Genomic DNA, 23,405 nt, shown 5'->3' on the forward strand with positions numbered 1-23,405 from the left:
TTAAACCAGCGTTTCTCAACCTTTAAGTATTTGTGACCCGAGTTTTCATAACAGTTTTAATTGCACCCCCCTAACGTTTTTTTGAAAGGAGCCCACTAATACCAATTTGTTCTTTTTTAATTAATGATATATCATAGACGCATATTTTATTATACCTACTTAACTTTTATCGACATTTATCTAACTCTATATTTATTTTTCTACTATCAAAATGTAGTTTAAGTTAATTTGTTTTGGTTTCAATAGATGTATTTTCATATTTTTGAATCTTGTTTTCTTTTTGTCACATCTTCGCGTCCCCCTTTTTATTACTTCGCACCCCCTAGGGGGCCGACCCCACAGTTTGAGAATCACTGCTTTAAAACTTTGATTTTGAGGATTTTGAGGAGAAAGAATCCATTTCTCATGTTTGTTTTGCAACCAGGGTGTTATAATTATTTTAATGGTGTTTTAGGTGCCATTTCTGACCAGACTTGGAAGTTCCCATTTTTGCACTTTTGTTGTTTTGATGAAAGTGGAGTTAGTGGCGACCCCAGCGTCAGTTACAGGAAAGAAGTGAAAAGGTTATCCAGGGTAATCATTCTCTATCCAAGTCTGACAGTTAAAAACTTAAAGACATTGACACATTTTCCTTTGATTTAAATTTATTCTGGCAACGACTCTGTGGCCATGTTTTCAGCAATGCTTCTTGTATTTATTTTTAGTTTTGACAAAAGCATGGCCAGGCTTTTGGATCCTGTTCATCCCATTTCCTGGTCTTTTACATAAAAATACTTTTCCTTCATTTCAGGAATAGTACAATAGGTCCCGATTACTAAAGAAATAATATGTTTAGAATGGCTTAGATTTGTGATAAACAAATGTATGCTACATGTTGGTTTTTGTGACAGAATATTTATTGCCTGATCTTTGTCTGTTGTTATGTTTTTTGTCAGGTTATTTTCCCTGGCTTATGTTTATATTTTCTAGTCTTTTTTTTTTTCATTTTTCAAAAAGACTGATTCAGTGTTGGTCATTTGTTTCAATCGTCTAGCTATGTTTAACATATTATTATTTGCTATATTTAAATATATTTATGTACTCTCTCTTTAAACATCATACTGTTTTTTATGTTTTGTGAGAGAACCCCAAGAGGCAGGATCACCCCTTGTGTCATCGCCTAGGCTACCCCCCAGCCCATAAAAAGCAGGCCGGAGATGTGAGTCCAGTGTGGTTCACTGTGTGAAGCTAGCTGGAGTTTGTACGTACAATAAATCCTTGCTATCCACAGATTCCGTCACACGGGTGTGCTTATCTGCTGCTGTAAAGGTGTAACCCTTTTCACAAAAATGTGACAAGATAATCATCCATCCAACTATATCCTACCTACAGGGTCATGGGGGTCTGCTGGAGCCAATCCCAGCCAACACATGGTGCAAGGCAGGAAACACCCCGGTCAGGTTGCCAGCCCACCACAGAGCACACACACCCGCACTTTAGGATTGCCAATGTACCTAACCTGCATGTTTTTGGACTGTGGGAGGAAACCCACGCAGACACGGGGAGAACATGCAAACTCCATGCAGGGAGGACCCTTGAAGTGAATCCGGGTCTCCTTACTGTGAGGCAGCAGCACTACCCCTGCGCCACCGTGCCGCCCACAAGATAAGCAACAAAAAAAAAAATTAAAAAGCTAAGAAAAAGAAAACAGAGAGCGGGTGTTGTGAACTTGGGGGGGAAAAAGGGCTATTGAGATCAGATTACAGTGAGTCCTATAGTCTGGTGTCAGGAGGAAAGAAATACAAAGAGTTGGGAAGTGAGATGGAAGAGTGTTTTAATGTAGCTAGACATGTGGAGAAGTGGATAAGCTAGCCAACCATGGTATGTCCTTGCCCCACATTGGTATCAACTGTGTGTGCAGTTGTGCTTATTGGGACAGAAGGATTTTCTTTTGTTGTCCGTTTTCCTTTGTGCTTCATGTACTTCCTTTATATAATTCTCCCTTGTTTGCTCTATATATAACAAACATTCAATTTTCTTATTTATAGGATGCCCTGCTTATTTTGTATCCATTTATCAATTATTCAAACATACCTAAGCTAGGGTGGCGCAGTGGTAGCGCTGCTGCCTCGCAGTTAGGAGATCCAGGTTCGCTTCCCAGGTCCTCCCTGCGTGGAGTTTGAATGTTCTCCCCGTGTCTGTGTGGGTTTCCTCCGGGCGCTCCGGTTTCCTCCCACAATCCAAAGACATGCAGGTTAGGTGGATTGGCGATTCTAAAATGGGCTTTGTGTGTGTCCTGCCCAGGATTGGTTCCTGCCTTGTTGGCTGGGATTGGCTCCGGCGTGACCCTGTGTTCGGATTCAGTGGGTTAGAAAATGGATGGATGGATACCTAATCTAGGTTTAAAAGGGTGATTGGGCCTGAAAAATTTACATCAAATTCTATTCTAGAAGAGACCCACCTATTTGAAAGACCAGAGTATCCAGAGAAAAACTTGAATTTTCAGACTACACATAAAGAGTCACTAGGCTGGGATTCAAACCCTGGACTGTGGGGCATTGAGGCTCTTCTCTAACCACTACAGCACTGTGTTTCCCAAGTCTTCCATCATTGGTCGTGTCTGTGTACCGTGAATGGTGGAGAAGAAGAAAGAAAGAGCATTCACTGTCTTGATGGCTTTCTGAAACAATGTAGTGGCAAAGTGGCTTTTAGCCCCCAGCTGCCTTTTCTCTGGTCCAGTTCACCTGGACCATGTTGAGATGCTAAAGGACTCAGCAATAGAAAAGAAACTCATCCACCTTCTTGTTTTTTACTGTTGTGCCAGTTATTCTTGTTCTGGTTATGATGATAATATGTAACTAGTTGCTGTAGGTGTGGACATGTAAGTTAAATCAGATTTAAATGTCAAAATAGGTACTGTTTCTTTCCCTTGAATTTTTGAGTATTTTGCCTTTTTCCATCTATTTAGAGGTATGTGCTGGTGTTATATAAAATAACAGGACCTTTTTTACAGGGTTGCGTGCTTCTACTGTAAAATACTATTCTATCCCTCCTTAGCAAACTTCATAGAATATAAAAGACAAAAATATCACAGCATGATGATGACAACATGGTGAATCATTGTGTTTATCATTTCGGAGAAGTCACTGTCTAAAGCTTAAAGACTGAGAAATAGGACTGTACAATATGTTGTCTATTGAGTTAAAAACAACACATCTAAGGAAGAAACCACATGCATCTCACTTCCAGGTTTTGACAGATTTACATCTCTCTGCTCTGTGGAGTCACAGTGCCCCCCTCAGATGCTCTGTCAACGTATTTAGGCAGAACCTCTTAAAATGTGACATTAATAGCTAAGGTAAAGGTCTAGAAAAAGAAAAAAAAGTACAAAATTACCTTCAGTAATGATGGCAGTAGCACGGACAACCCGAACCAAATGTGTAGGTATAATTACGGCTTATGATTTTAATTATATTAATGTCAACAGAAAATGTGAAATGATAAAATCATTGTAATGTTCAGTTTAAGGTAAAGTGAAAGGGATTCAACTTAAAAAGCATCCTTTTAAAATTATATGAAAACCTTTTCAAGCCATCAAAATATTGATTAAATAGGAAAATATGTAAAGGTAAAAGGAATTTATCTTTCTGGCCAGATTATGTTATGTTGCTTCACATGGTAAGATCTAATAATCAGATGCATATAAATATTACACAAGTATAAAGGGATGCCATTTTGTTAATTATAGTAGCTTAGTTAGTGACGGCTATAGTAATTCATCCCCATATCGTATTCAATTGTTTTTGAAAAGGGGATCAACAACATGGTTGAACTTTTTTTTATTTACACTTCCATGACATTTCCATAAAAAAATATCTGTCCATTTATTGAATCAACTTAATCTAAATCTAATGTCACACAGCCAATCTTCCCAGCATTAGGCACAAGGTATGAGCCAACCCTAGACAGAGCACCAATTTATCTCAGGGCTTTTTGTAATATCAGCTAATGAAATAATTATAGTTTCACTCTGGAAAAATGAACATGATGTAAGTTAGTTTAGATGAAGATTATTGTTATAAATTGGAATCTTATTTCAAAATAGATAATCAAACTTCTTAGATTAGTTAATAACTGCTAATAATTTAAAAGAGATAACAGATACATTTCCCAGAATAGGTTGTGTTTATGTAATATGTATTTAAGAATTTGATCAAATGTTAAGGGAAAATATGACAGGAAGCGATAGACAGATAGATTGACTGACTGATTGATTTTCATAACCTGCCAATTGTCATATCGATTTTCAGCTGTGCTCAGCTAGCCTATTGCCATGGGTAAACATACATTTCCTATCAATCATTGACTGCAAGTTGCAGAGTAGAAAAAGTCCTCCTAACATGGTCCATTGGAGTGAGAGAATTATGGGCACAGTGTTTCATTTGTTATCATGAAAGCACTTCATCAGTATTTCTCAGCCACTGGGTTGTGAGCTGCGGCTGCGTCTGCAGCTGGTAGGTCGAGATGGATCGCCCATTTGGTTGCGTCAGGTTGCTCAATTGTCTTTGATCTATCAAGGTGATTCCTCACAGTGGGTTGTGATGATGCTTGCATGTGAAAAAGTGGGTGACAACATCAAAAGACTGTGAAACAATGCACTTAATGCCTTTGCCTGCACGTGTATGTATCAGCATGTCAGCAGTTAAGTGTCTGAATTAAAAATTTTGTATCTATAGTACCATCTGTTAATTTTCTTATATGCAGTGGTAGATTATTGTGATATGCTATGCCTCTTAGTTATTAGCAAAATCTTTAAGTCTATTGTGTATGCATGTTGTATGGAACAGATGATAAATTAAAGCTTCCTAGTGGGAATTTTTATATGATAACCATTTAAAGTAGCACCTCTGAGTGAAACAATCTGATGAAAATAATGGTAGTCAAACTGATGACCTCTTACCTGATTCAATCACAAAGCATAAAAGCTAGTTTAAAAGCTAATCATTTTTTGGGGTTAAAAATATTGAGGTATGAAATATACAAGTAATACATTGATTTGTTTTGAAAATTTGGGTGAATATAACAAATTTCAGTTCTTTCATCTTTGCTTTATTTTATTTGACAGGTGATTATGCCTTTAGATAAAGTGTGTTACTCTGGCCCAAGACAAATTATTAGTTACCACAAATCTTTGCCGTCAAATATATTGGATAGTAACATATCTTGTGCTGTCACTGTGAACACCTTCTGTGTGATTTGCTCTGACCAATAGTCATCTTTTTCTGATAATGCTGTCAAAGCGGTAGATGCTGGAGTCCAACCATACAGATGACATGCTAGTTATGGATGTGGTAATGCATTGTAGATGTGCTGCTTTGGTATTTCAGCACAGTATTACAGTTTGTGAGTAATGCTGTGCATCCCCTTCCCCTCAAAATACTCCCAGGCCAATCTGAATTTGGCATGTTTCATTTTCACTGAGGATTTCCATTCTGCTTCAAGATGTAATACAGTCTGACATGTAACATAAATACTTGCATCATTTATCTAATTAAGTGAGCATCAAGTCTCGAAGTAACTCTGTATCAGGCATTGCAGAGAGGCAATTACATTTCCCAAAGAAAATTAAAATTAATTGAAAAAGTGATAGTTAAGTTGGTTTAAACTTATAATGTGATACTATTTTATGGTTGTAGTGCATACACGTCTTATTAGAACTGAACATTTTGCAGTTCTGCAATGCAGACAGCATAAGCAGTGATCTGCATCATTCTTAATGTTACTCTCAAAAACATGGGGAATACATGTGCAGTACACAATGACAGAAGTCCATAGATCCACATGCTTGTTTCACCACATAGTGTCTTTATGATGGTGTGGAGTTTCATATCTTCTGATTTTATTTGACAAAAACCACAAAGTAATTCTGGCTAATCATGTACTTGGTATGATGAATAATTTCTAACCTGATGGTAGTAAAATTATCCAGAACAACAATACCCCCGTCCATAAGACATGCATCTCTTTTTCTGAGGTAGAATGTCTTAGTTGCCTGATCTCAACCTAACTGAGTGGGACAGTTAGTAGATAACATTTTATACATAGAGAGAGAGAGAGAGAGAGGTTAGGAACATACGCTAATACAGCACATTGCCACACCCACCACATGACAAACCACCTCAAGATCCCAGATTAGGACCCAAGTGCAGCTAGGCGACAGGTGACGCCTTAGCACCACACTAGTTCAGAACCTTCCTAAAAACACTAAATAATGTAATTTTTCCTGGAAGAATACTGTTCAGTTTCCTGAAATGAAGCTGTTCTGGTGACCTGTGGTCATCCTTTAAGGCAGTGAAAGGCAACCTTTTTCGAGTTGCGGCGCACTAAGTCCAAAAATTTTCTTTCTTGGCGCACCTGAGGGACTGCTCATAAATAAAGTCGTGACAACACAATCTATGGACAATCGCTAATAAAAACAGTTAATTTTACAAGTGTGAAAGACATTTTATTAATAAAGGAATCAAATGATAAATCTTAAAGTTAATAAATGTGAAAGTTGAGATTGTTTTTCAGCACATATGAGATTGGTGCGAGGATCAATTTTCAAAAGACAGACGCACACTTCCTTGTCGATCATTTGAAGTCTCTCGCGTTTCTCAGACTTCATTTCCGTAAGTGTTCCGTTGTCTGTTTTTCCAACATAAAATATATTTTTTTAAATATTATCTTTTTAATCAACCAAAAGTTCAAAAACACTAGCAATTTTAAATATTTTACAAACGTTTTCGCGGCACCCCTAGAAAATTCCGTGGCGCACTCTGACAATGCTTTAAGGCAACTAAGGGGCTTTGCCCCATGCTCGCTTTACTCGCCAACCCCCCTGCCTGAGCTACACACTAGTCTTTTTGCGGTTCTGTCGCTTGCATATGGGGATGCGGTTGTACAATTTAAAGAGATTGTTATTTTCATGGGAATTGTTACATATGCATAATAGGACTTTTTTACATTACAGTGAGTAATTAACCATAATTAAAAAGGAGTAAAACATAATAATTTGAAAGTAAATTATGTTTCATGTTGCATTAGAGTTAGTCATTGTGTAATTCGATTTTGTTCTGTTTTGCTATGAAATTAACACCAAATACTTTTAAAACTTAGTTTTACAGTAAAACTTCAGTAAAAACTATTTTTTAAATTAAATTTTCCTCAATAACGCATTGAATTTTTATTCTGTGATTGGATTGTCATTATGACAATGCAACGTATAACTCCCTGTGATTGAATTTCGTTTCTTTCTCTCTATTAAATAAAACGACTTTTTCGACTGTTTGGCTATGAGATTTGTTAATTGCCTTTGCAAAAGCTATTCTAACGAGAAACTGTTAATGTTTTAATATGAATGGCATATCAAGATCTCCTTTGCTGTGTAATGTTATCCGCGGAAGATGTACTACTTTACCTTTCTTGGAAAAATCCTTCTTTCTACAGTATTTTGTGCGGTGGAAGACTGGACGGTGTTGACAGTTGTAAATATTCTTCGGGATATTGTAAGTTGATGTTTTCATCTTCCGCACATCACCACCAGCTGTTTCAGCATAGTCTATTGATACGCATTTAACCAATTTGCTGTGAAACCGATCATCATTTTTGTTGTTAATTCATTTGACTTCATCATTTCTCAGTGCTAGGATTACCCGTGTACTCATTTTTTCTGTTGATAACCCATCGTGATGAAATTCTGCAATAGGATTTGGACATAATACGTCTTCTTTAATGGGGAACTTAAAGTGAGGAAAACTTTAAAATTTATAAGAGCTGAGAAAGCAGAAACTGTGTCTGTCAAAAGTATTCACATGAATGAGTGGTGACATAACCGTGGTTGAAAATGTTTGAGAGGAGGGCTTGACTTCAAAAAATCTTAAGGCCAAAGTGAATATGGTTGAGAGGAGGGTGTGACTTGAAAAAATCTCAAGGCCAAGGTCTCAAATCATGGGACTTGAAAAAATCTTCCAAAAAGTCTTGTTGCGTCGCAGGATTTTTTTATATAATAGAGAGACTAGCCCTACTCGCCTCGCTCGCCAACCCCTGCATTATGAACCAGCCATTTTGTGTCTCTGCTGCTTGTGTATTCTTGCAGATACGCCTCTTCATTGGGAAGAAACACTACTTTCCCTGATGGCAACACAAATTACATGACCTACAAGTCTCCGACTTAAAGTTTAAATCTGAACAATATATTCAATATCTTTTGGCTGTTCCATTATTTCTCTGAGTAATAATTTCCATTTCTTTGTGCTAATGAGATCTTTACTATCATTTTTTTGAGTCTTTCATTATCTCAAACCTGTTCTGCATGTGTATCGCGGCAACATTTTTTAATTCTTTACGACATTCTACTTTGTCATCTGCTCTTTGTCTTTTATTTCTAGCCCCGGCCGTGGTTGGCACAAAGTCTTGTCTCGCAGGACATAAAAGTGTCTCTCTCTGAAAACACCACGTCTCGTCACAGGATAAAAAAGTCTTTTCTCGTCCCAAGATTTTTTTTATTATAATAGAGACTCTTTTATGTAGAGTTTGCTCTCTGCAATGTATCCAAATGTTGAGGATTAAGAATGAGCAGTGCAGACACAGGTGCAAACGATATTACTGTAAATGTCAAAGGTGAGCAATTACTTTACCGTCATTTTGACTTCTCTCCACATTAAGAAACATACCTTACAAATGAGCAGACAAGTGAATATTGCACTGAAGTAACTGCTCCCTTTTAGCACTCAGTTTTGACAGCATTTGGATCTAATTAAGACAACAAACTTCACAGAAGAGAGTGAATTAAAAAAAAGGCTAAGGAAAACGTAAGTTATTTAAAACTTTCGAAAAAAACAAATATTTGTTTTTTTTTTTAAATAAGAGAATGGGCAATTCACTATACACTGAGATCAACCCCAAGTAAGAATGATGCATTATTTTGAAATTGTTTAGAGTAATCTTGGAAACCACTGCTATAGAGTAATATGGAGTCGCACTGCTGCCTCACAACTGAAAGGTCTGGTGCTTGTTTCTAGGCCCTGGTGACTACCTGTGTGGACAACGTCTTCTCATGTCTGCCTGTAGTGTCTGCAAAACAACAACATATTCCTTTCAGTTCATCCTTATTAAAGTAAGAAAAGTGCTGTAGTATACAGTAACAACAACAACATTTATTTATATAGCACATTTTCATACAAAAAAAATGTAGCTCAAAGTGCATAGGTAAGCCTATGTCTACATAGAAAAGTAAGGTTTATAATAAAGTTTTATTTACTTGAACAGCAGTAAAAGACATGCACCCGAGTGTAACGCTATTCAAGTCTGCAATCTGGTTATTCAGTGTGAGTGAAAGCATAGCTTCAACTTAAATTAAGAAACAAAACAATCCCTCCATAATAAACTTCACCAGTATCATTGCTAAGTGTGGATATCTTTTTGGACTACAGATGACTTCACTGATCTGTGTCATCCTCTGTTTTTGTCTGTAGTCTGCAGCTGTTGCTGTTTATTTTCTGCTTTGACGTCTTTGTGAGATTATGGAACCTCTTTAAATAAATCCCCCGCTCTGGAGCTCTGTGTTGTTATGACTTTGTTATAATTAATTCTTGTTCCATTATATTAAGTTGCATAACTTAATAATACAGTTGTCTTTAGGGGGATGGTTGTTTAATCTCAGTGATACATTTCATTGTTTTATTTGTACACAAATGTGTTTGGTTTTTATAAAGCGTAATAGGAAATTACAGTAATAGCATGTCACAAATATGTGGCACAGTGTTGGATACTCCTACTTCTTGGATCCAGTTTTCTGTCTAGAACTACGTACCTGGTCCCTATTGTGTGCTCTCACGGTGTACCTGCAGCTTTTTAATTTGAGTACACAACATTTCAAACACATGCATGTTACCCTCATTTATGATTAGGCCTTTCAGGTAATTTACATCCCACCCAGGAATGGTTCCTGTCCTTTACCCCTTAATGCCCACTCCAGCACAGAGCTCTTAAAATTGTGTCCTGCAGAAATCAGGGTCACTAAAAGACAGCAGTCCATGGATGAGGTGACCTCTACATTCACCAAGTTCCCTAGAAATGACAGAGAGAAGCTGCAGTTGTGAATCATGTAGTGTCCACTTAGCACTCTAGAGGGCAGGTGACTCAGTAGGTGTCTGGGTGTGTGACCTTCTACATAACGACGGAGGAAGGTCATGGGGAATGAAACACCTTCTGAGCAGTAGAGGCCACTATATGGTCCCAGGTCAACAGACATAGATCCATGTGACACTTTCAAAAGAAAAAATTAATGGTAGGCCAGTTGTTTTACCCCAGCTCCTCCAGGCTGTGGGACTGTGATAACCTTTTACGAGAAGCAGCTCTGGAACTGACCAAGAAGTATGAGTTTTTAAGAGCAACAGAAAGAGTGGTGCCAAAGTGGTCTTTGTACGCCTATTCCTGACAGAGCAAGTGAGTCAGGACTTAGCCAAAAGATATTCTAGGGATATTCTAAACCACTAAATGCAATGACCCATTGAGTCCAGATTTGAAGTGTAAATGCAGTCAAGGGTTCAATGAAGGGAAAATAAGAGAGGTCAGGTTTGTGAGAGAAAGGGGAGGTAAAGAGGGGACACTTTATTATACCTGAAAGGTGGATAAGTGAGTCAGTTACCTTAAATGGTAGACAGGAGGTCATCACTTGCAAAATTAGGACAAGAGCCAATGCAGATTTGCTGTTGTTTTTGTTGTTTTGTTATTTAAAAATTTTCTTTTGTATTATAAAACAGAGCCAAATGCAAAGAAACACAAATAAATGTGATAGCTGATCATTACAACAGGCTAAGGTCCATTGTTTACATTTTTTGGGTGCGTTTGCATATAAAATGCAAAGCAAATTTTGCGGTTGCTTCTTTCAGTCCGCATGAAACAACGTGGCTCCTTGTGGACCACTTTTGTTAAAATGTGACATTTATTATTGTTAAAGGAAATTTGTCAAGGCAGTATAACAACAAGGGTGTGCCAGAGAGCCCTAAACCACCGACTCAACAATACACCACACGTTAACAGAATAAAATAATGAATATTTATTCCACAATGCACCTTTACAGATCTGTTTCCGGCAATGTGGTACAATTACTCAAAATAAACCTGTCAATTCTTCCTCCTTCTCCACCTCTGTAGAGTGTTGCTGGACCCAGGAGTGTTTTCGGTGCCATGTCACATCTTTTGGGAAACACTTCTGGGCCATAAGAAAAGTAGGAAGGTCCTCTCCCGACAGTGCCCTTTAACGATATGTAGGGACCCTGACAGAGCTGCGTTTACATACTCCAATTCCCAAGCATCCCTGCAGGTGTCCCGACTGGGTTCCCATATGAGGACCACGGCCACCTACCATACAGGGAATGGAATTACTCCTGATTCCCGGCTATTGCTGGTTTGTCTATTATTTCCTGCTGGCCAGATAAAAAGTTATTTCTTTGGTCTTTGCTTATTTCTCTGTCTCATATGGGGCCCGTTCTCCTCCTACAACAGTTACATTTTTGAAAACTTTAGAAATTTCAAAATCTCACACTGAAAAGCATTGGAAATTTACAAACTTATCTACTTTTAAAAGGAGAAGCATTCTTTGCGGCTTGAAGTATGAAATAGTTTATTCTTTCAATTTTACATGGAGAGTGGTTTCTTGAACTTGTATATTTTGTGGATTTTCCTCTTTCACACTCTTGCCCATTACAAGTGAGTCAGATTCCAGAAGGGTGCACACACACCGCAGCTCATACAGCAGCACCCTTCTCCTGCTGCTTTAGGTAAGTTAACCTAGAAGTTAAAAAAATGTCATGGAAGGGATAAGCATTTAGGTAAGCATATATAAGACTGAAATGAATTAACTAATATTCTCTGCAGATTATTATTGTAAAGAACTGACATTATCAATTTTCAGCTAAACGGTTTTGAAATTATTAATTACATGGGAAGGTGCAGCTGCCCTAACTGACACAAACACATTATGCATATAGAAATGGAAGGATTACAGTTTACACCATGCTGATTACTTAGCGTTATAATGTACAAAAGACTGAGTGTGAGTTATGGTTTATCCAACCTGAAGACCTGCTTTTCCTTCTGTATATCTTCAAACTGGAATTAAAATCTTTAAAATAATTGTCAGTTTTGTTTTCTTATTTCCTTTTTTATTCCTTTGTAAAGTACTGATAAAAAGCTCATATTTAATATAGTCAATTAACACATGTAATTGCATTCTATTATCACTATAATTTTTTAACATGACTCATTGTTACAAAAATATTTAATAAACAAAAATGTTGTAACATGACTCCAGGATTCTTGAGCAACAAATGAAGGGGAGAGGTGGATCTTCAGTTCAAAATGTTATTCCAATGTGGCTTTAGGGTTCCTGTTTATGATATGCATTGATAATTCCTGAAGTATATTTTTAGCACAAAATAGTATGTTTTGCACATTTTGAGCATGTGAATGGATAACTGACATTTGGAATATGCAACACGATTTTATTTTCTTTTTTTCACAAACATTTTCTACATCATTTGTCATTGTTCATTATTGGTCGCTATTGGCTTCTATTTTCTTTTTTCCATGAAAATTTTTTACATTGTTTGCCAATGGTTGCTATTGGTTTCTATAATGTCTTAAACTTTTTCTTTCCATTATGCATGAACACATGATATTAAAAGTTTTTCTCAGCCATCACAACAAACTACATGAGATAATTAAAATACAGAATAAAGAGTTATTTTAGTTAGATTATTCCTTTAAATAAGACAGCACTCCTTACAGTACAAATTGATTTGTGCACTAAGGATAAACAACTTCTGTTACATACACAAAAGCATTATGTCATAAATGCAACAGAATTATCACAAAGTCAAAAAACAACAAAAAACCTGAGAACAACATTAGAAAATCAATTAAAAGAATAGCCTTAAACTCCCGCAGAATCTGACTTACAGTTTTTGGAGCACAGCTCTTATCTCTACTTAAACATGTCTTCTTTATAGAGTCAGTTTGCATTCAGTTTCTTTTGCTATGTCCAATGAGCCCCTACTTGCAGTTTATTGCCATGCAGTTTATTTGATATAAATGCCTGAAATTTTAATAATAAAAATGACAGTCTACAACATGAGCAGTAATCCAACAACAGCAACAACAATACCACTAATAATGATCAAACTGGAATACTATAGGAGACACAGATGTGTTGTCTCTCAAAAGGCTTACAGTAAACCTTTAGTTAAAGCTCAATAAATATCATCCTCTACACTTCACCCTTCACATTTGCTCCTGGCATGCTAGAAATTTCCACCATAACCTGTCTCTTGGTGGAAAAAACACTTAGATGTCATGTACTAATTAGATGGTGATACTGCATTATTTGCATACATTGATGAGTGAACAGTAAATCAGAATCTGAAAGTTAATCATTACACTTCAGTTGCATTAAATTTTGTGATTAGAATAGGATAGTCAGATTTTTTCATAGCCCTTAACCCAATGTATCTCTTTATGATTTATGGGGTTGTATGATAAAATTATGCTGTCAGCCTTGACACCTTTTATTTTTCTGGATTTAATAGAGACCTACTCAATATTATTTATATTTGTGTTAAAGGGTAATTTTTCTTTTCATTCACATAACATAAGTTTGACCGTTTTAGAGAAATATGAAATGCAAAAAAAGAAGAATGTCATACCTGAAGCCTGTATTATTCCAAGTGGCTTTTACAGTAAGACGTTGCTGTAATCGAATGTCCCCTTTGACATTCTGAAATTATCATACAGCTTTTTTGTATTAAACCCCTCCACATTACAGAATATTTCCACCAGTAGTGGCTCCTCACTTGTGTCTTCAGATTTCTCTGTACATTTTTGACCATTATGATTCCCAATAAAGCATCTTTGAGCACACATGATCTGGTACTGTAAATGATCTAAACTCAGCTTGTAGGCAGTGAACATATTGCTGGTATTCTTGGTTGTCTGTTAAGTCACTTCTATCTGATTAATTCATTTTTATTAATTTCACGGCTTTTGGGTATATATCGATGCACCATCATATCAGATATGAATCGTTTGCAAAGTTAAATTGAACCATCAGACAAAAAAAATCAGGTATGTGTCAAAATAAGAACTGGGCCACTTTTAACTGTGTCTAAATGTAGCTTTAGTAGTCTGTAGCAACACATACACTCAAATGCAGACAGTATGGACTTTCAACAAATTTTCACCATCTTAACTTTTCTCTAGCATTGCTCCAGGATTTTTTCTTTTGTTTTACATACTCTGTATACTTTCTGTTTTCTCTTCTGAATGTAAGTTAGTTTCATCTGCAAAGGTCTAGCACTCTGTCCTGGATGGTTTTTGCTTTGTGCCACAGGCTGCCTGACAGGATTTAAAAAAACGGATCCTTTTTTGGAAATTATTAGCAGCAAACAAAGCATTTATACATTAGAGGGAAGAGGTACTTAATCTCGCTTAACTTTTAATGCTGATCGATCTTCTTGAAACAAACAACTGTTACAGCAACACAACACCATCATCATTCAAGAAACTCTGATATAACAGGAACAAGAGTAAGTTTCTTGCCTGATGCTCAAGGTTTGTGCCTCCAGCTATATCCAGGTGCCTTAATTTGGAGAAAAGGCTCAAATCAATTACTGTATCAAATCAATCAATAGTTGTGTGTCTATGTGTGTGTGTGTGAGTGATTATGCCCTGTGGCAAACTTAGGTTCTGCCTTATACCCTTTTCCCCAGTCAAAAATCCTACTCTAACAGATCACTGGATGAAAAACTGTTCATAATATTAAACAGTTAGATTTAGTAAGCAATACTTTAACTATAATTGCAAGATTTCAATATTTCAATCTTCCTTCCTGAGACTGGAAACCTCACAGATTTGTATGACCTCTAAGCTTCATATTTAGCAACTAGCGAGCTCAACAAAGTCTTTGTTTATGTACTTTGCTTCATTGTACTACTCCAGAATATTCATTTTCTGTATTTTTAGTGGCTGCTCATTTTCTTTTCAAGAATACTTAAACTGAGAATACATAATGTATAAGTTTAATTAAACAAACATAGAGGCATTGGCAAAAGGTCAGATTTTGTCTAAACCCGCTATCCAAACTCATTTACGTGGTGTAATAGTGATGAACTCACTTTAAAGTAGCACTCCATCACTTTAGTTGCAGTTACTCATGGCTTTCACATATTGTACAGTTCAAACACGCCTGCAGAATATCATTTCATCTGTCCAATCCTTTTCATAACCCAATCAATTCAACACATTCTTAATGGGAACATGAGATGTGGGCAAAGGAAGTAAAATCCTGTCAATGGAGCTACAGCTGATCAGAGATGATATATTTATAGTATCACTGAATTGTATCTGTGAGTAGTTGAAGGCCACTTTCCTCTCCTTCCTTATGCAAGCCAACAAGTAAATAAAGGTTTTCACAGCTGTGTGTCAAGTACAGCTTGTTCTGTTTCAAATCATCTGTGAGACAATTGAGAGGATTTATTTTTATGTGTCACATATTTACTGGCGTGTCTGGAATATTATTCACAGGATACAAGAAGTTCTCAGATCTATGCTATTCATTAGGAAATCATTTTAATGTTTGACACTATTAAAGACACCCAACTGTTTACTTGTGCAAGTTAGAACCCAATGGAGACCAAGCAGAGGTATGCTCTGATCTGGACACCAGTATCAATCTGTAGCAGACATATACATTTAGATCATCAAAGAGGCCAACTTTAGAATTATTTGCACAACTTTAGAGCATGTTGAGAAAAATTTAAAAATGAAATGTAATCCTATTGTGAATTTCCCATTGGGATTAATAAAGTATCTATCTATCTATCTATCTATCTATCTATCTATCTATCTATCTATCTATCTATCTATCTATCTATCTATCTATCTATCTATGTCTGTCTGTCTGTCTAAAGAACTAAATATATCTGCAGAGTTTAACTACAAGCAACACATTTATTTTATATAATAATTAAAACAAATTTGGCTAGTATCCATAATTGTGGCTCTTCATTTTATTCTTAAAATGTCAGAATTCCTATTATATTTTTAATTAAACTGGTTTAAACAGACTGTAGAATTGAAGATGAACATTATGTGAAAGGATTGGAGGCTGGATGACTGACTCCTGTAACCTTGAGTCTAATATGCATCTTTCCCCATAAGCATTTGTCCCACACAGGTTAGTGATGTCCTGTAAGAGCATCATCTCCTGTTACATGTAAATGCTCAAATGCTAGTCAGCCTGCAACAGCTGTGCACGTTTGCTCTTTGGGATTAGTGGAAAAGATGGGGGTGGGGGGGAGAACCTGTTATAGGCCCCCATGTAGTAGTCAGAATCAGCTGGTCAATGACTTTTAATGCCTCAACCCATTTCTGCCTCCCCTTCTTAGCCTAATGGTGAGATCAGCTTACAGTCCATTTGTGCCTACAGCCCTGTAGGCTGCCTGCCTGCCTACCAGGGATTCTTCAAATACCTCCCCTGTTAAAAAAAGAAACACAGAACCTCCTCTGCTCCAAAGCTGGGAGATGGCAAGGGGCTGATCTCTGAGAGGAGTGTCTCATAGCTCCTACCACAATGTGTGTGTGACTTAGATGTTCATGTTAGTGGTTAGGGAGTGTTGTGGTTGTAGTTTGTGTTGCTTTTTCTGTGTTGCAATGCTGCTTCAATAAGGGGCGTCAAGATGCCCCCTGGCAGGACCTGCCATGTCTAACGGGTACCGTACTTTATCGCAGCACCTCAATGACTTGAAGAAGGAGAACTTCAGTCTCAAGCTCCGCATCTACTTTCTGGAGGAGCGTATGCAACAGAAGTATGAGGACTCCAGAGAAGATGTCTACAAAAGGGTGAGTCACATTTGAAATATTGAGGTAGTTAAAGTGGTAAGCTTTATATAGGTAAGAGGGGCAGGAAGGTATGAAACAAGTGCCAGCTCACTCAGGTTATGCAATAAGCGATCTTCTTGCAGGTGAAAATGTGTCAGCTACATTTTCTTAGCATCCATGTAGCTTGAAGAATTTTAAATTGTCTAAACTATCAAATAATGTTTCACAAAAGCATTCAAAGACAGAGATAAAGATATGACAAATAATGGATGTTTTATCTGATGTAGTTTCACTTCATAAATGATTCAAGAAAATGTTTAAAATTTGTTAAGAATTTTGCATGAAATTGTACATTTTCAATTTTATGTTTGTAGAAAATTTGCCTTGTGTTTTTTAAGAAATATTTAACTAAAATGTAAAAGTTGATTGTTTTGTGTGATGATGAGTCTATCATGTGGTGCCTTTTAAAGAAACAGATTTTGAACAACATAATTATTCAAATTGGTCAAGAAATTATAAACAAAGTACAGTGATTGCAAATAAAAGTTTAAAATTGTCAACTTGTATACATTTTAATTATTAGTCATTAAGGTTTTTTTCTTGTGCAATTGGTGAACTGCCTTTCAAAATTATTAAATGTTTTGAACACCATCTTAATGATAATTAAATTACAGTGTGAGTCCAAAAAGTCTGATAATCTGTTGGTGACAAATCAACAAGTTGGCAAACAGCTGTGTGTTTAACAGGACACCCTCATGAAGGCCACTCTGTCTAAATAAACAAAGGGTCTATTTATTTTGTATAACTTATGGCCCTTATGTTGTTGCAAAACCAATTAAAGCCAAGCTGACAAGCGATGACATCAAATGAATGAAGTGTGAGGTTGTCCCCAGCTAGTGTGTGAGAGAGATGAACAAACTGAGAATCACAAACACACAGGCAATTAACAGTTAAAAAATGTTTACCCCCCATGGACTGTGATAAGCAGAGCACCCTGTGAAGGACCAGCCCTGCCTAATGGTCTTCCTCCAAGGCCCACAGCAAGTGCCACAGCAAGTCCATTTGTTTGCACCTTTAGTAACTCCTGGTCAAATCTCAGATGACCAGCTTTTAGTGAACATTTTCATTACCATTATAATTATGCCATTATGATGATTATCCACTGTCTTAATAATTAAATCAATAATACTGTATGCTTTTGCTTATAGTTCACCATTCCTACGCTAAAAACACTTAAAAAAAACCAGGATAGCTTGCCAATGTTTTAAATACAATGCTAAACCAGCAATAGTAATGAATTTGTAACTATTTAAGCAAATTTGATCTATATTTTACTTGATATAATATAAGTGTGATCTATATTTCACTTGATGTCACGTGGTTGAAGCAGAAACATTAACAACCTTAAAAACTATTTGTATAAAATATTTTAACATCTTAGATGTTAGCTGAACAAGCATATTTAATGGACTGAAAGGTGTTTTGTTGTGTCAGATTTCTAATATTCCAGGCCTATTTGACTTTATATTTTAACTTGGCTCCATATATTTCAGATTTCACTTAATATATATGGAAATTGGCTTAATTATAACTCAAAGTAAATTTATTTGCCTATTCAGTACTCTTTCATATACATACAGCACAAACAAAATATATTATTTATTTAAAACTGTATTACATACAGGCTAAGTGACTTACTCTGGTTCACACTGTATTGCATGAACACTATACAGCCACTGTTCAATTATGAAGGTATGTTCTGAGTATCACCAACACACATAATGCCATCTTAATAATCTATGCTCAACAATAAAGATAGCTATATGTAGAAATGACCAGTAGATAAGCTAAAATACAGAAGCCAAGCCTGATTCCATTTCACTGTTATTGCATCCAGTATGGAAGACCATTATCTGATTAAACACAACTTTTAATTAAAGACATTAAGCATTTTCTGATTAAGCTGTTTTGCCTATTTCCTATAAATCTACTCTTAGCACACTGTTGCCTAGGCCTGGAACTAGTATGCTAAGTTTCAATTTACTAATACATGTCATTACCAGAGAAAACAAGATTTGGGTGCAATACTATAGTTATTGTTAGACAGGATGCAGAAATCTTATTTTTTGGTGAATGCCATGGCTTTGGAAACTTTGTAAATTGCATTGCATACTGCCTTTAAATGCCTTTATAATCATGGATTGAAGCTTCAGTACGGTGGACAGTAATTTGGTGTAGTGGTGCCTCGTAGATTCAGTGTCCTGAGCATGAAGCCATCATTTAATCATTGTCTGTGTGTAATTTACACTTTCTCATTGTCTTTTCTTGGGTGCTTCATCTTTCCTCCCACATCCAGTAGATGTGCTGGATAGTTTAAAGGTCAGCTTTGTGAGTGTGTGTGTGGGCGTATGTGTGATCCTGCCTACTGCCTTGTGCCCATTGCTGCTGCCTGAGGCTTTGGCCCCTGTGATTCTTAAATTGGAGTATGCAGTTTTAGGAAGGTTCTGTTTTATCATATGAAATTATTGTTCATGACAATAGGCCAAAATAATTAATTGAAATGATTTTGTAAAAATGTTCACACTGCCCATTGTACCAGGTAACTAATCAGATATTGCTTTCCATATTACTCCAAGTTCAAGATCATATACTACTAGCTATCAATGTTGTTAAAATATTATGCAACATTACATTCATTTTAAATACTGTATACAAACAGACTCCAGCTTAGCCATGTCTCTCATGAACCTGATCTTCAAAAAGCCAAACCTGGATCACAAGACCGATATATTGTATTTTATTTAATTCTTGTTAATAAACTAGAGATTGACAATTTACTAACCATTGCTTGGTAGATGAATTACATTGAAGTATTAATTTTTAAACAGAAATAATATAATAAGAAGAATACCAACTGGAATTTCTTCATACAAGAATTAAACCCACTAAAGTCCTAAGATTTATTAAAATTGTGTGATTATTTCTCTAAAGCAAAAAAAAAGAGATTACCAAATGAAGAATCCCAAACTTTCAAATCAAAGTAAAAATTGAATCAAAGCTGTTCTGCCTCTCTGGGTCTTCCTGTGTGGATTGTGTATACTGTCTTCCAGTATCAAAAATGAGCGTATCCTTCTTCACTTTGTGTGTGTGTGTTTCTGTCTTTCTCACACACTCTAATCTGGTCACTGTGAGAGAAGAAAAGAGAGAAAAAAAGAGCATAACTATAGAATAACTGCTAGATTTATTGTCCTTTTAAAAAGGCAACACAGCTCTGTCAGTCCCACTCAGAAACTGTGCGCTTTCTGCTAGCCCTCTGGAGACATTGTGCCATCCTGTTACCAAATATCCAGCAAATCTCCTGTTACCAAATCTCCTGCATGTGTGACATCTGAGTACTGGGAGGCAATATTGTTGACGAGCACCAACTTGAATTACTGTCTATACAGGCACAAATGCTAACAGTGCACTGTACATTACCAGAGCAGCATGATGACACAGTTATTAGTCCTTCTGAGAACCCTAAATACAAAGAGGACTGTTTCATTTATGTTAGGTAGAAGGCCCAGAGGGGGCTGGGGGGTCTCATGGTCTGGAACCCCTGCAGATTTTATTTTTTCTCTTCAGCCGTCTGGAGGTTTTTTTTTTTTGTTTTTTCTGTCTTCCCTGACCATCGAACCTTACTCTTATTCTATGTTAATTAATGTTGTTTTATTTTAATTCTTACTTTATCTTTTTTCTCTTTTCTTCATCATGTAAAGCACTTTGAGCTACATTATTTTTATGAAAATGTGCTATATAAATAAATGTTGTTATTGTAGTGCTGCCACCTCATTGGTCCTACTTCCTGAGCTTTAGTCCCACTTCATGCAGTCCCCCTATGTTTATGTGAGGTATTTTCTAGATACAGTAAAGGCCATCTGGCGATTCTGAGTGAGTTTGACAGTATGCCTGAGTTGGCATTGCAGTACGGTAGACTGGTACATTATCCAGGGCTGTTTTTGGCCTTGGACGCAACGCTGCCTGGGTAAGGCCCTATGTCACACCTGAAAAGCCTTTTTGCAGGTTCAGTGCTATCACATAGCATATTATTTCTCTGTCAGAATGCAGCAAGCTAATGATAATTTGAAAATTGTAAACAGGGCTGCAAAGTCATCATGGAGGTGTGCAATTTGTCCTCATTGTTAGACATTTAATCTTACCTCCATAGGTGACAAGATCAGCAAAAGTAGTCAAGTCCTCACACTCCCCTTGACTTGAACTCATGAAATGTGCTAAACAAGAATCAAAGTCAGAGGCAAAAGCCAAAGTCTTACTTTTTCAAAACACTGAATGAAATTATGTATATTACTAGATATTTATTTTAGTTTTTATCCACAATCTTAGATACCTGCAGACATATGGTGCCTGTTTGTGTTCTGTGACAGTAATGATGACATACTGATGGGTAGTCACAATGTAGAATGTAGAAACAATGCTACAAAATGGCTATGACTGTGTGTAACAAGGCATCACAAATAAAAAGGACAACATTTATTTAAAAAGAAATCATGAAAAGCGGTATAGAACGATTCACAGATTAAAAAAATATATAATTATATAAATGAAAAGTCAGAGAAAAATTATTCAATTTTTTAAAAAATTTGTCACAGCCTAACATATATGATTGTAATTATTATAATTAATTAAAAATACCAAAAATAATACTACACTAAGCATTATAAAACACTAAAATAATATTAACTACTCTATACTAATATTTTCTAGGTAATACATTATTATAGCAATTTGATTAAATATATATTTATATTTTGTATATATACTTTATAATTAGTGGCATAGTAAAAAAGAGGAAGTATGAGAAAAAAGTGGAAAATAATTAGACTGGGGCAGCACGGTGGCGCAGTGGTAGCGCTGCTGCCTCGCAGTTAGGAGACCCAGGTTCGCTTCCCGGGTCCTCCCTGCGTGGAGTTTGCATGTTCTCCCCGTGTCTGCGTGGGTTTCCTCCGGGCGCTCCGGTTTCCTCCCACAATCCAAAGACATGCAGGTTAGGTGGATTGGTGATTCTAAATTGGCCCTAGTGGGTGTGTTTGTGTGTGTCCTGCGGTGGGTTGGCACCCTGCCCAGGATTGGTTCCTGCCTTGTGCCCTGTGTTGGCTGGGATTGGCTCCAGCAGACCCCCATGACCCTGTATTCGGATTCAACAGGTTAGGGAATGGATGGATGGATGGATAATTAGACTGCTGATAAGAGTAGTAGAGCCTGTAATAAAAATAATGTACAAATAATAATTAAAACATTGTTGTTAATGAAAACACAATGGAATATTCTGTTAACAGTGTCCTTTGGCAGTTGTAGTACAAGAATTATTTTAAGTTTAACCACAACAGATGTGCAGACAGTACTCTTTTAAATGACCATATAATATTACTACTGAAATAACAAAAATAATAATAACCAGAAACTTATAATAAAATATAAACAAAAGCCTGAAAGTATAGTGCACAACACTGGTTGATGAGGCCTTGTAATTGTGTAATTACTTGTAATTTATGCAGAGGCTTTTCTTACCTTATTGTAATTAGACAAATAATAAATTACAGGGCGGATTCCTGCTCCTCTTTCTCCACAGTTTTCATAACACTTACAATCAATGCTCAAAATGCAGTACACTAATTCCATTTGTCACTCCGGGGTCAAACTGAAATTCCTATTAAAGCCATATAACAGTAGAATTAAACATTCTTAACAATACACAACACTGTGTTGTTAGCCAGTCATATGGGAAAGCACACTTTTCTTACATTTTTGGCTTCAAAACATTTAGGAACTCAACTAATGTTATGTCCTTAATTTATTAAAAGAAAATATTAGTGACTAAGTATGGCTAATAAGGAAGCAAGATGTCACAGGGTGTAGGTTATTTTGTATTATTTAGCTCATTTTTATACTGTTGTCTTAACTCTGACCTATTAGATTATTCTTTGCAGTGTGAGGTGTGCATCAGTGCCGAAATTGCTGGTTTTGCCTGCAACATAAATGTGTCAAAAGTGAGAAAACAGTGCAATATTAACTCCAGAAAAGAATATAATGTGTAGAGGAAGAAGCTCCATGCTGTGTTGCTCTGGTTTAGAAGACACGCGAAACTCAAACATAAGTGGTTTATGCAGTAGATGACAGGTCTCAGATCTTAATTGTTCAGTTTTGAATGTTTTAAATGGCTTATGTTAATGTTATATAGTAAGTAAGTCTTTTTTTCTTTCAACTACCTTTTTTTGAGGTCAAATTCAAAATGATTGTGTTTGTATGGATATCCTCCTGGGACTTCTGTTTGTTTACCTGGCCCAAGGGTGGATGTCCCATCATATTTTTAGTTCTGCCTTTTGAATCTGACCAAAGGGTAAGCCAGACCCTTACCCTCGGCCATTATAAACGGTACAAGTGCATCCCAGCACTGGACAGATGAATGGAAAGCAAAATACCAAGATGTGTGTGGGTTTGAGGGTTGT

At 36.4% G+C, this 23,405-nt stretch overlaps 1 protein-coding gene across 2 annotated transcripts in view; it reads left to right on the plus strand.

Moving 5' to 3' along the window:
* Window positions 1-23,405, plus strand: part of LOC120514279 (phosphodiesterase 4D interacting protein) — a 249,225-nt gene that overhangs the window by 92,505 nt on the left and 133,315 nt on the right. For both annotated transcript variants that reach the window (XM_039734581.1, XM_039734582.1), the window contains exon 4: window positions 16,810-16,920. In XM_039734581.1, coding sequence (XP_039590515.1) covers window positions 16,810-16,920 — 111 coding nt within the window. The remainder of the gene's footprint in view (window positions 1-16,809; window positions 16,921-23,405) is intronic.

This window comes from Polypterus senegalus, chromosome 14, assembly GCF_016835505.1.
Source record: "Polypterus senegalus isolate Bchr_013 chromosome 14, ASM1683550v1, whole genome shotgun sequence".
NCBI lineage: Eukaryota > Metazoa > Chordata > Cladistia > Polypteriformes > Polypteridae > Polypterus > Polypterus senegalus.